This window comes from Hoplias malabaricus, chromosome 8, assembly GCF_029633855.1.
Source record: "Hoplias malabaricus isolate fHopMal1 chromosome 8, fHopMal1.hap1, whole genome shotgun sequence".
In the NCBI taxonomy this organism is placed as follows: Eukaryota; Metazoa; Chordata; class Actinopteri; order Characiformes; family Erythrinidae; genus Hoplias; species Hoplias malabaricus.
The window spans coordinates 43,435,797-43,450,374 of NC_089807.1; the positions used below are offsets into that span (position 1 = coordinate 43,435,797).

The 14,578-nt window shown below is 41.9% G+C and overlaps 1 protein-coding gene across 4 annotated transcripts in view; it reads right to left on the reverse strand.

Moving 5' to 3' along the window:
* zgc:152968 (uncharacterized protein LOC564848 homolog) overlaps positions 1–13,701 on the reverse strand; it is a 104,759-nt gene extending 91,058 nt beyond the window's left edge. Inside the window, exons 1-18 of one of the 4 annotated variants that reach the window (XM_066679084.1) lie at positions 13,213–13,701; positions 12,237–12,428; positions 10,498–10,703; positions 10,333–10,422; positions 9,807–10,011; positions 9,405–9,592; positions 9,109–9,249; positions 8,899–9,013; positions 8,680–8,751; positions 7,717–7,857; positions 7,341–7,454; positions 7,177–7,250; positions 6,808–6,906; positions 6,589–6,704; positions 6,358–6,496; positions 5,818–5,938; positions 3,973–4,810; positions 3,032–3,147 (exon numbers count right to left, since the gene is read on the reverse strand). In XM_066679084.1, the coding sequence (XP_066535181.1) occupies positions 4,719–4,810; positions 5,818–5,938; positions 6,358–6,496; positions 6,589–6,704; positions 6,808–6,906; positions 7,177–7,250; positions 7,341–7,454; positions 7,717–7,857; positions 8,680–8,751; positions 8,899–9,013; positions 9,109–9,249; positions 9,405–9,592; positions 9,807–10,011; positions 10,333–10,422; positions 10,498–10,703; positions 12,237–12,428; positions 13,213–13,354 (2,247 nt within the window). In that variant the 5' untranslated portion in view covers positions 13,355–13,701 and the 3' untranslated portion in view covers positions 3,032–3,147; positions 3,973–4,718. Of the gene's footprint in view, positions 1–3,031; positions 3,148–3,972; positions 4,811–4,977; positions 5,227–5,817; positions 5,939–6,357; positions 6,497–6,588; positions 6,705–6,807; positions 6,907–7,176; positions 7,251–7,340; positions 7,455–7,716; positions 7,858–8,679; positions 8,752–8,898; positions 9,014–9,108; positions 9,250–9,404; positions 9,593–9,806; positions 10,012–10,332; positions 10,423–10,497; positions 12,429–13,212 lie in introns of those variants that run through there. The other 3 variants (XM_066679082.1, XM_066679081.1, XM_066679083.1) reach the window with 3 other exon arrangements.
* Between the last annotated feature and the right edge of the window lie 877 nt (positions 13,702–14,578).

Consider the following 14,578-nt stretch of genomic DNA (forward strand, 5'->3'; position numbering starts at 1 on the left):
GCAGTAGAATTGAATACTGGGGAAAATAAAAAAACAAAAAAGATTCACTTCATGTGGCTACACTGATTTCATTGTGAAGATAATTAACATCTATTGAGTTTTTAAGAATCCCAAGTAGTTGAGCTTGACAAATTTTTCGCTATGCCACTCAATTAGTTCAACTGAATTTCTGTCTTCAATCAATTAGACTAGTGCTGCACGGTCATTTGTCTTCCAATTAAGACATTGTGAACCAAGCCATTAATTCTTATTTGACAGGGGACCAGGTCAAACGAATTCAAAGAGAAAACATATATCTAAATATCTTTTAGTCCTGCAAACCACTAGAACTACACACAACATTTTCCAGGGCTACGATACTGGGAGAAGAACCTTCATTGGTGGGAAAAACTAAAGCAAGCAATGCTTTAAAAATCCAATGACTATTTTATAAAAGCTATAATTGTCAAATGTTTAATATTGATGTTAGTTTTGTGATTTCTGGATACCTTTTTACCTTGATCTTTAGCACACAATCTAACCTTTATCTACCATCACAAACCCCTACAACGGCCCTGAATTGGCAGAACATGACCTGTGGGTCCCTTCTTTTCCAAAAAAGGATGGACCAAAATGCATTGTGGGAAGAAACTGAGGTGAAACACATTTGCGCTGGGTTCTGGGACACGCTGCTGTTTTGGACATCAATTTGAGACCGATATAAACAGCATGACAGGCAGGTGACTTAATGTTCCATCACTGTATCCACTGGAAAATACGTACTGTATAATAAAATGATGGAAACGAGTGTGTTTAAACACACATCGCATGTGATTCGTAGCCTGCTAACCGAGCCAGGCTGGAAATGGCCCGATTATGGCACTACGCTGTAGCACTCAATCACTGAGTTAATATTCCAGCATACATTATGACATCAAATGAAAATGTTATCCATGCACTAATCATGGAGACAGCCCAATCACACATACACACACCCGTACATACACACTCTTGGCTCGGGGGTAGACACCTGGCTTCCTTGTATGGTGCCAAGAGCAGGCAAAGAGAGAGCGAGAGAGAGAGAGAGAGCGAGGCCAGCATGCCTGGACGCTGGTACAGTTGCCCGCTGCTGCTGCCGCTGCTGAGGCATGTCCATCTGCCAACTGGGCCACGTTCACACAGCTTGTCCAGCATGAGCCCATACGGACTGAAGCAGCAGTGCCCTGGCATTGCTCCCGGCCATGTCCAACCACTGTTCCTCACACTCACACCCACAGAGGCCTACAACAACTGCCCTCTCACGCACACACACACACACACACACACACACACACCTGTCAAAAGAGCAGATAGTTAGAAGCAAATTTAAGCAAGGTCGCCGTTCCAGAAGGATCCATGAGTGATAGTGCTGATCAAGGTTCAGACTCTACTGTGTCCAAACAGGGTCTGGGCTGGTGTTCACAGTGTCTCAGAAGTACTGATCCAGAACAAAAATCCCCTCCAAACAAGCCTCTCCTTGCTCAAAAGTATCACAGCATTAAGATAACCAAGGGGTAGCGGAGCCTGTCACAACGTTCTTAAAGGGACACTGGGTAGTATTTTTACTGTAAAATTAGTGTCATTGTGATGTTTCAGTGACCTGTAAAAGACAGAATAGCGCTTCTGTCATTGCTACCCCAGGGTTAGCACTGCAGAAACTGCACTAGTTAACTTTCGGAGGATCGAAGACCACAGTCACAGAATTTGCAGTCACATACATTTACTCTGTAGCATTGATAATCGTTGTAGAAGAAAAAAAGACCCTATCCTCCCAGTCCTAGACTCTCAGTCCATCATCTACAGCTCTGGCCCAGCACTCACAGCCATAATTGAAAGCCATCCAGGTGTGGATGCCACATGCGACCCCCCCACAAGCTGGGATGGGAAGTCCTGTCTGAACGAAAGCTGCCATGGCGAGTGCTTCAGGAAAAAACAGCAGCAGTGGGAACTCTGGTCTGGCAGTACAACACAGAACCCAGAAATGGTGGGGAGGGTTAAACAGACAATTCAGCAAGTTGTGCAAACACACTCGGGTCCACCAAATGACCAGTAGCTGTCTGTAGGTGTTAGAGACCACTGCACAGATCGACATGAGTGTGTATAAGCTACAACTAGATAAGGTTAGCAGTAGATTTTGAGTTAAGGTGGAGATTTAAGAGGGCAACAGCTGTGTCTTAGTACATGTAGGGGCCACCCAGGGTTGGGAAATATATAGGAGACAGTCATTTTCACCTTTGATTCTTCAAATTAAGAAACAACCATTTTACTGACACCTAGTGGCCTGGATGTGTCAGATTCTACACTAAAACCAAACCACACCTCCAGGATAAAAAAATTTGATAAAATGTTGTTTGCCCCTTTAAAAAGACTATTATTTTCCACCTCTTAAAGTAGCAATCTATAATATTGACAGCAAGCATTTAAAATTGGAACCGCAATAGATTCAAAACTAGTCGTCTGCCCCCTCCCACTCCTCCCAGACCAGTAGATCATGCAGGTTGTCAGGTTGAGGAAAACTGAAGCTACACTTCGTAGCGCATGGCAGATTTAAGAACTTTAGAACTTCACAGCTAAATGTTGTGCTATAATCAACCGATTTACAAAGAAGCATTTACCTGTGCTAGAGAAGGGCAAAACAAAAGTGAAAAATAAGCTGCTTTTCCACCTTAAATGTATTACTGGACAAAGCTGATGTCTTCCTTTTGGAGTTTCCCCCTACACCATGAATGTCATCTTAGAAGGCAGATGTTGACTTCTTATTCTTTTATTTTTACATTCACGTTTAGTTCCACCTTAAATGGGTCAGTTTACACGGCTAATACTGGCATTATTCAGGTTCTAAACTGAATTCTCTATTCACCTTAAATAGGTGAAATGCTGTGAGGTTGAAGACAGGTATTGAAAAACTACTTATTCCTCAATTCTTTTGTGTAAACACGCAAACCACTGCACTTCATCTTTAATTCATTCATACGCATCTGTACTTTTAGCTTTTCAGAAATTACTTGCTTACCTGTTCCGAAGAAGATTAGCCAACTCTGGATCTTGTAGACCTGTAATCTTGTAGTCTTACTGCTTCTAAGCTGCCCAAGCACATTGCCAGGAGAGTTCTTCAGCTTTACTTTGTTTCTAGACATGGAGATATTGAGAAGGACGCTGAGGCTTTTTGGGTCCAGTAGAATCCAACATTCTTTGTTTGCTTGGTCACTTCCAAGGCTGTAGCACACACTGTGGTTTTTGTCTGCGATCGTGTGTCATACCTGGCAACCCAGGCTTTAGAAACTTTAATCTGATTGGACAGTGAGTGGGACCGCAAACCAAAACACCCAATAGAGTTCCACTCTGGAACAATCACTCCTCGAAGAAGAACACACTGGTTACAGCATGGGTGCCCAACTCCAGTCCTGGAGGGCCAGCAAAGTTTAGTGATTGCTCTGCTAAAACACACCCCTTAAACCTGGCAATTAACAGGCGAGTTGACTCAGGTGTGTGTGAGCAGAGGTGTAACCAAAATTTGCTGGATTCCCTCCAGGACTCGAGCTGGGCACCCCTGGGTTACAGCACTGTCTCAGCCACAGCCCACAAATCAACAGTGTCTGATACATTCAGTGCATTAAGCTGGCCTCACTCAGGATTCTGTGGCATTCCTTCAGTAGCAGGCAGTTCGTAGCTACGTCAAGTGGCGAAAGGTAGCAGTCTGGCAACGTGAGATACTGACAGAAATGCCAGTGCTTCAACTTAACGATTCCTTAATAATCTGATGATACTCTGGTTATTTATTTGAGCACAGTATATTACAGATTGCTCCTTTAAGCACTATATTGGTAGATAAAGTCCTTAAATATTACTTGAATATTTGTAAATTTACTCAACTACATTTCCAACAATAAATACCAATAAAACTGAAAACATTAAGATCGTCTTGATGTAAAATGCCATTTTAGTGAAACTTACCACTTCAGTTTTAGCCCTATACACGATCTCACAGAACACCTTTATCAAGTGTTACAGGTAGAGCCTGAGGCCTGAAGAAGCTGCTTTAAGGGCCCATTTTTGGCTTTCAGAGCTAGCAGAAACAATCAGAACAAATACCGTTCATTTCACATCAACTCCTCACTGCACTTCCAAACTAGTTTTGTGTTGCGTTCGCACCTGTGATCGTTAACTTTCAAAAACGCATAAAACTAGAGGCTCAAAGAAAGAAGCTGGTATGTAAGGTGTTGAGCAAATGTTTTTCCCCAGCTAAGCCAGGGTCGGATATTGGCTTTTAGTAATGATTCAGGCTTTGAAGCCAATTAATTAATTAGCAAATTAGTTAACGAGCTAACAGCTCAGCTAGCGTGTCATGCACAGTACCGCTCCAAACGATTACCAAAGAAGTCTCCACACTAGGACACAGGGATCACTGCAGTGCATTTACTTTCTGTACCACTTTCCCCAGAGCTCATGAGTGTACGTTATTACCCATAGTGCATTTCTAACAAATCCCACCCCCCATCATTTTATTTCATTATTACTTGATTACAAAAAAAAAGGACAAAGATTTGCTGCACAAAAATCAACAGAAAGGGTGGGCGGGGGGTGGGGGAGAACAAATCAAGCAAGTCATTGAACTTTTACATGGCTGGAAACTCCTAAAACACATTAACGCTGTATTGCACATTAGGCCAAAACAGCAGCGGCCAGCTTTATTGAGGTGGTCACCATCGTTTCACTTTAGCATCCTCCTTCACCTTCCACAGCATAAGCTCCATACAGGCCACAGCATCCTCTCTGGAGTCATGCCCACCCACTGTGACGAACACAGACAGTAAACACACCATTTAACTTCGCAATTAGCTTGTTGTACAATGGAACTGCAGCCACATCCTAGTGTTTTTATTTATTTTAGAAAACTCTAAAAAGGAGCTAGCACTTTGATTTATGAAAATGGATTACAGTAGGCCTCTGATACATGAGTAAAAATAAATCAAATCCTAGTACAACACTCAGAACAGCTCATGTTTGAAGGGTAAACAGTGTTGGATCTTCCAGTAATGTAACGTCTAGATTAGAGCCAGCAACTGTGAACATTACAACTTAACAAACGTTCCCCCAGGGACTCATGGGAAGGGATGCTACGGCTGTGCTTTGCATCAACAACAGTGTCGTTGTCTTCAGTAGAGAACTGGAGCAAACCTGCATTTCGTGAAAGCTAGCATCATCTTCCTAAACACAGATGGAAACACACCCTTTGAAAATTAAATAGTTATTTAACCTTGGTGCAATGCCCCATTTCTGTAAACATGCAGTCGTTTTTCCTCCAGTTAAAACCACAAGCAAAATCTCACTCTTCGCTGTTTTATTTGATCTGTTACACCTTCTGTGCTCTCAGTGCTGTAATGATAATGCAGCTGCTATTTATGTAATTGCTTTTTGAACCAGTGTTAAGCTGCTGCTGCTTTGTCCAGTATTTACAGCTGAATATTTAGCAACACTGCCAAAGTGTACAGCATACGACTGTATTTCTGGAACCCAAACCCAAGCCCAGTTCTGTAAACCACCCCAAGATATTTTATAAATTATGGAATGCAGGTGTTTATTGCAATTTGCTTCAAACCAGAAACTGAGGAGTTGTGCAACAAAGGAATTCTATTCTTAAAAAGGTAATATGCACCAGTAGCTCCAGCTAAATGTAGAACAAAGATTGGAATTTCTTCACACGGAGGGCTCAGCAGCTCTGGGTTTGAACAGCCCTCAGTCACACGCTTGATTAAAGATGGGTTTAACAGAGCAAATGATTTAATTGGCTGAACCTACCACTCTCCTGGATTATCCTCCTGAGGTACTCTGCAGTCAGGCTGTTGAGCTCTCTCTTGTGTGGTGGTCCCAGCCGGTGGGGGAACACCACTGATGTGTCAACCACCGTGCTGTGAAGAAGCTGAAATGCAGTTTTAGGATTACGCACTTCTAGACATGGTGTTTCCTTTTCTTTTCCGTTATCTTGGGCTTTGAGTCTAACTGGAATCTATGCGTTTACTACAATATAGTTATTAATTGGCCAATATTGGTGAGCTTAAATTTGTGCCCTTTAACAAGTAAAAGCTACAAATAATTTCAGTATTTCTCTCTAGAGACTTGATAAAATTTATATAATAAGCCTGTGGCTTTCTATACTATAAGCCCATAACACCAGTGCATACAGTAACATCAATGATAGACAATTCTACAACACAAAGCTGAATATCGATTAATGCAAGCTTGCACCGGCATGAAACCCATCGAGAAACATGAGGATATGTTGTTTCCTGACACAGAAGCTGATGAGAGAATCCATGAGAACATGAAGACACAACTCACTTTGAGAGCACTCAGATCATTTTCCAAACCATGGCCAACCAGAATGGTGTCTGTGCTGATGAAGCTCAAAAGTACAGCCTGCACATCTTTTAAAGAGGAGTTGCTGCCCTTCACATCATCCTCACTGACCCCTGAGAACCTGAGCAGTGTGAGGAAGACAGTATCTCATCCCTCTCCCTGTTCATGTTATTTATAGCTAGTTGTCAAGCCACACATCAACTCAAAACGTACCTGGTGTTGTAGTCTATGACCTCATTGTTGGGCTTAACAAAGGTGTCATAGATGACCTGCAGACTGCTGTTGACCACAGTGACTCTCACAAGTTCTAGACCATGAGTGGTGTAGCACTGGAACGGGGAATATAGTGACCACACAAGTATAGGGAACCCAGCATGTTGGTACTCTTAAGAGCGCATTAAATGTATGGAGGATAAAGGAATCGATTAATACCATTACAGTATCCACAGCATAAATCCCAGGGCAGCCAGCCTCAGTCTTAGGAAGGCTGCTCACAAAGCCATGGAGACTTACAGCATCATGAACATGGAGCTAGTGAAAACCAAGAGGAAAGTTAGTCACACCATAACTATAAGCATATGCTGTGATAAAAAAAAAAAAAAAAAAAAAAAAAAAAAAAAAGACACCTTCTGGAGACTACACTGGAAAAAAACAAGCAGGAAACCAAATAAATTAACACACAAAACTATGCAAAGATCCAATACCCTTCAAGTCTTCCAAGAAAACTTCAATTTGAGCGACGCATTAAAAGCTGAGGGGAATCAGTTTTCTCTCATTACATTTTCTTCACAATCTCTGTACCTTGAACACTTGGCATCCAGGTGCACCAACAGCATTCTCACAGCAGCTGTAACGTGTCTCTACTCCTCCAGGCACTGCAAGTGACAGTAAACAGAACAAGATCTAGTTAAAAATACACTGGCACCACAACACACAGTCATTAAATTAATTAATTAAACCTTCACCTCTGTTTTCTATGACTTTGCCATAATGATAGTTGCACTCTTCTTTCCGGGTGTGTTTCCCCGTCTGGCTGATGGAGAATGTGGTTCCACAGCGACAGCAAATCTTCCTGAAAGCTGCAGCAATTTTCAGTTTGGTAAATCATCTCTCAAAAATGTTCCCCAAGTATCAGTCAGGGTACACACTTCAGTTTGAATTCAGGCTCGAGGTAAACAACAAAGATAGGTTCCAAAAGCCAGGTTTGGTCAGTGCAACTACACAGAAGCTTTGCAGATAGCTCCAGAAACCAAGATGTTCTGGAATACTATAAGAGCAAACTACTAAAGCAATGCACGTCCAGGGACAGATACATCCGCTTTGTCTCTTCAGGGCACTCACCATCAGTGTTGCCCTTTTTGGTGTCTCCATACTGGATAGCAAAGCCAGGTTTGTCTGGGTGTTGGCGTGGGTAGTTGTTCTCCCTCAGCATGGCCTCGGTTAGGATATGTTCCTTCATTTGATCGTACAGTGCCACATCACCTTGGTGGGAGGCAGTGTTTTAGAAAGAACAATGACATGTTTTAAAGTCACACATTTACGTTCCATGAGGAAGATCCCTCGAAGACACAGTATCACATTCTGTTTAAACACAACGCTAGAACATATGTTTGTTCATTTTCTTTAAACAATTTACCCTGCAGACACAAGGAGAACACACCAAACGCTTCACATACAGTGATCACGGCAAGTTTTAGGTAAAAGTGCATCTTCAAAACGGTCAATCTTCAAAACAAATTCATTCTGTTCATTAGGCCTGAAGTCCAGGTATAAAGGTCTACTGAACTGCAACAACAAGGTGTCTTTATTCTACTTGAAAGCTAGCAAGCCAAGCATTCACGAGGTAAACCTGGTGTGGTAGAGGAAAGAATCTGTAGAGGCTCTTGAGGAATTAAGTTGCCCATCCTTGGGATAGGGTATGAAAGACAAATGACTCTTATCCCAGATCAACACCCTTACATTGTTAATTATTACACAAGACCCCTGGCAAACCACTTTAGATAACCATATAATTGCCATGTGATTTGATTCAGTATTACTGCAAACCGTTTTTGATCACGGGTATTATAACCCACCATGACCCTCATTAGCACTATTCTGTCAGTTCAACAACAAAAACGGCAAAGACCTGCCCATCAAAAATAAACCATGCAACTTCTCCCTTCAGAACTCTAAACGCATTGCTTTCCCCAAAGCACAGTCCATTGTGCATTTGTACATAATGAATCGGATGAAATTGATATTAATACCAAGAGGATGGACGCTTTAATGTGACCCTGAATTGAGAGCTAATGGTGCTCTTACCGTTTCCCAGGAGTGCTTGAGTATTGAGTGGCACATTTCCTCTAGATGCCTGTGCATCCCTCTCACAGGAAACTGTACAGTAAAAAAAAAAAAACAGGGCCAATGACCTGGTATGAGACTGACCAGCATTTACCACCGTGAGGTTATCTAAAGACTGCCAACCCAGCAATTTGTGGTTGAAAAGTGTTCGCTGCACTTTATGCAGTAAATTTTACGTACATTTGGCAGGAGCAGCATTTTGGTTTTTAAGTCTCTTGAGTGCATTGACGGCTATGCTTAGATACTTTAATTTATTGACGCTGCGGTCAAACACTGTCTTCTCTTCTGCCAGCGCCTGGAATAAAGAAGACAAAAGAGGTTGTAAAAGCTTACATGAACTATAATGAATGAGTCCAGATTATAAACTTTAAAGATCATTCTGATGTAGACCTTTTCAAAGGCATCCTGCACAGTGGCTGAGGTTTTCAGGAACTCCTCCACAAACAGGTTCACGTACCGCTGCCGCACGTCATGTGGAACTTTAACACCAACCTCTGCACTACTTTTCGCTTTGCGCTTGGTGGGTATTGACTGTTAAAACAAGACTACAGTAACCACAAAGTACACCGTCCACTGCCTGCTGAAATCAAATAATAAAATACTTGCTGGTTTTAAAAAAAAAAAAAAAAAAAAAAAAAACAATTACACACTTTTCAAATGACCCCATTCCCTCAGACACAGTTCACCTTAGCAGGAGTGAAATTGGCAGGTTGTGCAGGCTGTAGGTTCTGAATTGGCTGATGAAGTGGACGCGTTACAGGCACAGTGGCAGGAATTAGTGTGACGGGTAAAGCGCAGTTTCCTTCAGGGACGATGAGGTGCAGGTTTGAGCCCAGGCGCAAGGTTGTACCAACCGGGAGGATGTTCACAAAGGCTGAAAGCACACACACCTCTTATTCACCAACACACAATGCATCTTTAGGTGCCTTTAGGGACACACGCTTAAGATGAAACATCTACCACTGGCCTACGATATTACCTCTAAAAATACAACAGATCCCTGTTTCGACCGAATGGCTTTGGGGGTTAAAATCTTTTCTGAATTCCCACAGTTCCACACTTAATGCCTCAGTGATAAGATTACTCACTGTTTGATACAGGGCTTGGAGAAATCACAGTAGGTGTGAAGACTCTCTTGGACACGTTGGCTGCAATAAAGGGCTGGCATCCTTTCACTGCTGCTGTGAGCGCTGTTGCTTTCTTCTGGCACTGCTGACTCCGGGTTGGAATGGGCAGCTTTGAGCCTCCATCTCTGAGAGGCACGATAACCTGCGCTTTGCTCTTGCTGACCTGCTGAGTGATCATGGAGATAGAACTCTCTTAGTGACACACTTCTTTGACACTGTCTTCAGGACCCTTAGCCAGTTCAAATCTTTGTTCTGTTCCAGTTCCTACCACACCTGAATGAGGCTATCAAAGTTCTAGGGACCTCAATCATCTAGGTTCAGGTGTTCTGGGAGCTGTAATAGGACAAAATCAGTGTGTTTTGTAGGACAGACACAGGAAGACTGGCTTGAGAATATAAGTTGCAAGGAATAGTTCAACCATATAATGGCAACGATGTAAGTCAGCACTAACCTTAGTAGCACCTATTGTATGAAGCCATTACCTTACCTCAAACTTTGCCACATGGGCTACTCTCTTCTTCTGAGCAGGTGGTGGCTTGGCTGATTCCTCTGCCTCTGGCATCTGTGGGACCTCCTCCTATAAATAAAACAATCAAGTTCAGTTTCCCCCTTCCAGGTTCAACCCAACCCACGGTTATACCCTTCCACTTACTGGCACATCACATTGGGCTGAGGGATTTTCAGCGCCATTCGCTTCCATAAAGATTTTGTAGCATTCCTCCATTGGATCAGATTCCGAAAGGTCTAGGTCTGAGTAATTGAGCTCCTCTGAAGAACTAGACTCAATTTCGATGACATTATTTGCTTCATCCATTAAAGCAGCCGAATAGGTCTGTGAGGGAATTCCACGAGCGATGCCTGAAATAACAGAGGAAGGTAGTTTTTGCTGAACCTGACCCAAAGTCAAATCTTGTGATGTAGCAGTGTGGTTATGCAACTTCATGGACTGTGCAGAAGGAACATGTCCAGTATCGGTTCCAGAAATATACACAGGCACCTTCTGAACGGCAGGTTCAGCAAGAACTTTTTGTGCAGGAGGAAAGGATGCTTCACCAGTGGTCAGAGCATTCTGACCTGCCCCAGGTTCCTTAGTCATGGCTGGGAAAGAGGACGTGGTAGGGAAGTAATCCTGAAATACCATCCTTTCTTGCAGGGCCTGCTGTGCTTTCTTGAGGGGCAAGGTCTGTACCCTTTGGGCACAACCTGAGAGACTGTTCTGCACATCAGTTACTGCTTTCACAGCATCCATACTCTGTACAACACTTATAGTAGACTGTGGAAAAAGTTCCCTGTCTATCTTTGAGCAATCTGGTACAGACCCAACGCTGTCAAGGAAACTGTCCACATCTGGAAGGCAAGGGATGCTCTCACTTTCATTTCTCAGGTGGTCAAGGCATATGGAAATATTGTCCAGGACATTTTCAATGTTGTGTTCTCTCTCTTCAAAGCAATCAAGATTTACATGATTTGTGGGCACAGATTCTGGGCTACTTGCCATTACGGAAGGACCTGCATTTTCAGACGAGACCAGAGAACTCTTTGTAAGAGTCGGCGTGTGCTTTGAGATATCCTCCTTAGCTTTGGTGCTGTCTAAGCTTTGCTTCTTCTGGTCATTTTCTATGTCAGTGAAATCCATCCTCTTAGTTGACTGAGGTCCTTCACTGGCACTCATGTACTGAACAGAGGACTTTTGCTCATCCTCAGTAGCTCTCAATTCAGGTTTGAAAACTCCTTCAGAAGTAACTTTTAACTTCAGAGGTATACAATCCTTCGTTCCTGTGTTACTCTGTTGGTCTGGAATATCAATACGATTTCTCTCTGGTGAATAAGACTTTACTTTGTTGACTATGTCCTTTAAACCCCCAAAGTTTTCCTTGTTCTTGTCTAGAGATGGAATATCAGGGTTTAAACTTTCTAAAGAGTGTTCTGTTACCTTTATGTTGTCCGTGCATTTCCTAGAAAGTCCTTTACTTCCAAGTACATTTTCCACATATACAGGGTCTTCACTGGTTGCTATGCTTTTTTTCTGAGGTCTACTGTGCTGTCTATTAAGTTCAAGAGGTGGTACATCAATGACAAGTACATCATCATCATCAGAATCGTCAACACTACAAGATGGCAGCAGAACTGGGTCCACATGCATGCCTTTTCCTTTTGCCTTCTGATGACATTCCACATCTTTTTTATTGGTTGACTTCATTTTATCCTTTGAGCTACCAGATCGCAGGTCAGAAGAATAATTTGAACAAGGGTCATATTCCAGATCTGTTTTGGGTCTGCTGCGATCAACCACATATTTGCAATCAGAGGAATTAGAAGCAGCAGCAACTGTCTTTTTATGTTTTATGTGGTTTCCATTATGGTCTTTAGATACAGTCTGTCTGGACTTACGATATTTCTCTGAGGTAACAGTAGTGTTCTCTGCCTGTTCCGACTGGTACCGGGACAGTCTCTTTTGTTCTTTCTCGACTTCATTCCTCACTGCTTCAATCTGTTTGTTGATCCTTTCCAACTCCATAAGACAAGTGTTGCTCTCTTCTTGGTCACCAAAGGCTCTGCTTGTGGTACTGTGATCTCCATGGCCTAGGGCAAAGTATTAATTGCAATGAAGAAACTGCTGATTAATAAAACATATCATGTACTTGTCAATAAATATACAAAATAAAATTAAATTAAATATCAAAATATAATCTGCAGTTAAATATAAAAATCAGATTATACGCACAAAAATAAGAAAAATAAATATATAAAAGTTTATAAAAAAATGTGTCCCATATTCCTTAATGCTTAAAATCCAGTCTGAGTTGGCTACTATTAACCAAAGTAAAGTAGCATAATATTTCTATCTACGTCTCAGGCACCTTTAAAAATATAACACAAAGGGGGACTTCAGGCATTTGATATTGGCCTCAATTGGTCATCAAATAAATGTGTTAATCTCCACTTTTCTAGGAGAAATAAACAAGTGATATTCATTTGTACAATACCCAGGCACTATTATCTTTAAAATAATAATAAAAAAAAGTCCTCCAGAGCCACAGCATTCTCAATCAATCTAAAATGGCTGTCCACATTCAGCTACACTTAAGTTTTGTTCGTTTTTAACCCTCAACACTAGACCACAGACATTAATGAAGCGGGGGCTCTTGTCGGTTTGTTAGCAACATTAGCATCTCCTGAGGTAAACAGAGGCGTCACTGTGATTTTCCGCGTGTTTCAGCTGATTAACAACAACACGAGTGATTTTTTAAAGACCTGTAGATTAATTTATTTTCACTTAAACAATTCTTTTACATACTGTGTGTAAAAACACACCAGGCACCAGCAGCGGGAATGTCAAGCTATTTTGAGGACACTGGAAGCTTACCTGTTGCCGCTGCCCTACTGCAAACAGACAGAAGTGAACCGTCCTCTTTGGTGTGTTTATACTGACAGTAGGGTCGCTCACATCGGCCCCAGAGGAGAAAGGGGCAATCTATTTCAGCAAAGAGTGCAGCAGAAGGGAACATTTTCAGGAAAGAAAACAAAATGAAAAATTAATTTCCAGGCACTCTCTGTGGTGGCTGGTCCGTGATGAAATGCCATTATTCAGATACATTTATTAAGCTCATTGTGTCTTTTAATGAAGGTCTTGACCGAAGATTAGACTGTGTTTATCTAATAGTCTTTGGCCAAGCTGAGGGATGAGTATCGCAGAGTCTTCCGTGGAAGGAAGTTAACGCGTGGGACACGTTCATGAAAGACGAGATTAGCGAAGTGAACTTGACTTTTTAAAAGTCCCCACTTCGCTATTCAGCTCTGCGTGCCTTCTAACAGAGCTCAGAGATCAGCTTCAGGTCTACTCCATCAACCCTGCTCCAGCCAAACCCTGATTAGCTCCGTCAGGTGTGTTAAATGATGCTCTAAATCAAGGGGCAGGGCCAACTCGTGCAGCCAATGGGTGGCCAGTGTAAGCCCCGGTTTATAAACAGAAATGTGCCATGATCTTCAGTCTCAGAATCGAGAAAAGCTCAGTTCTACAAAATAAAACAAATGTATTGACTTTAATTGATATGTAAATAAAATAACTATAAGTAGAAACTAAATAAAATTCTGAAAAAACTCAAATATTAGTATTTGTTGACTTTTCTTTTACTGATGGTGAATCAGAACAAAATAGATACTGATGTTAATGCTATTATTATATATTTTTTCTTGTGCAATGTCACTATAGAGATGTGGTGGTGTGATGTAGTTTCATTGCAGCACAGCTCTAGGGACATAGGGGCCTGAGTTTCAGGCCAAACATCTGGTCCTTTGGAGTGTTTCTCCCTTCATCCTCCACCCCAGACCCTTGGGTTGTGCTTGTGCTCCCTGATGCTGGTCCCAAGTCTAGGTGAAACAGCAGGAGCTTCTGGCATAAAACGTGGGCCAGATCTACTGTCTGGTTTGTTGAGTGTTTTTTTTTTTTGTGGTGACCCCTTGTGGGAGCAGCCAAAAAACATAATAATTAATAAATAAATAAAACAACAAAAAGACAAATTCTTTAAACCTGAAAAACATTATTTTCATTCATTTAGATTGTTTGTAATGTACTGCTTTTTAACAGTCTGCCTCTGGGAAACAACTTAACAATGACATTGTTTGTATCCAAGATTCACAGAAAGTACAAATCAATTTCGTATGCCCCAACCATGTCACTCAAAGGTAAACAGAAGTGAACTGCAGGAATGCGTATCTGGGGGAGTAAATAG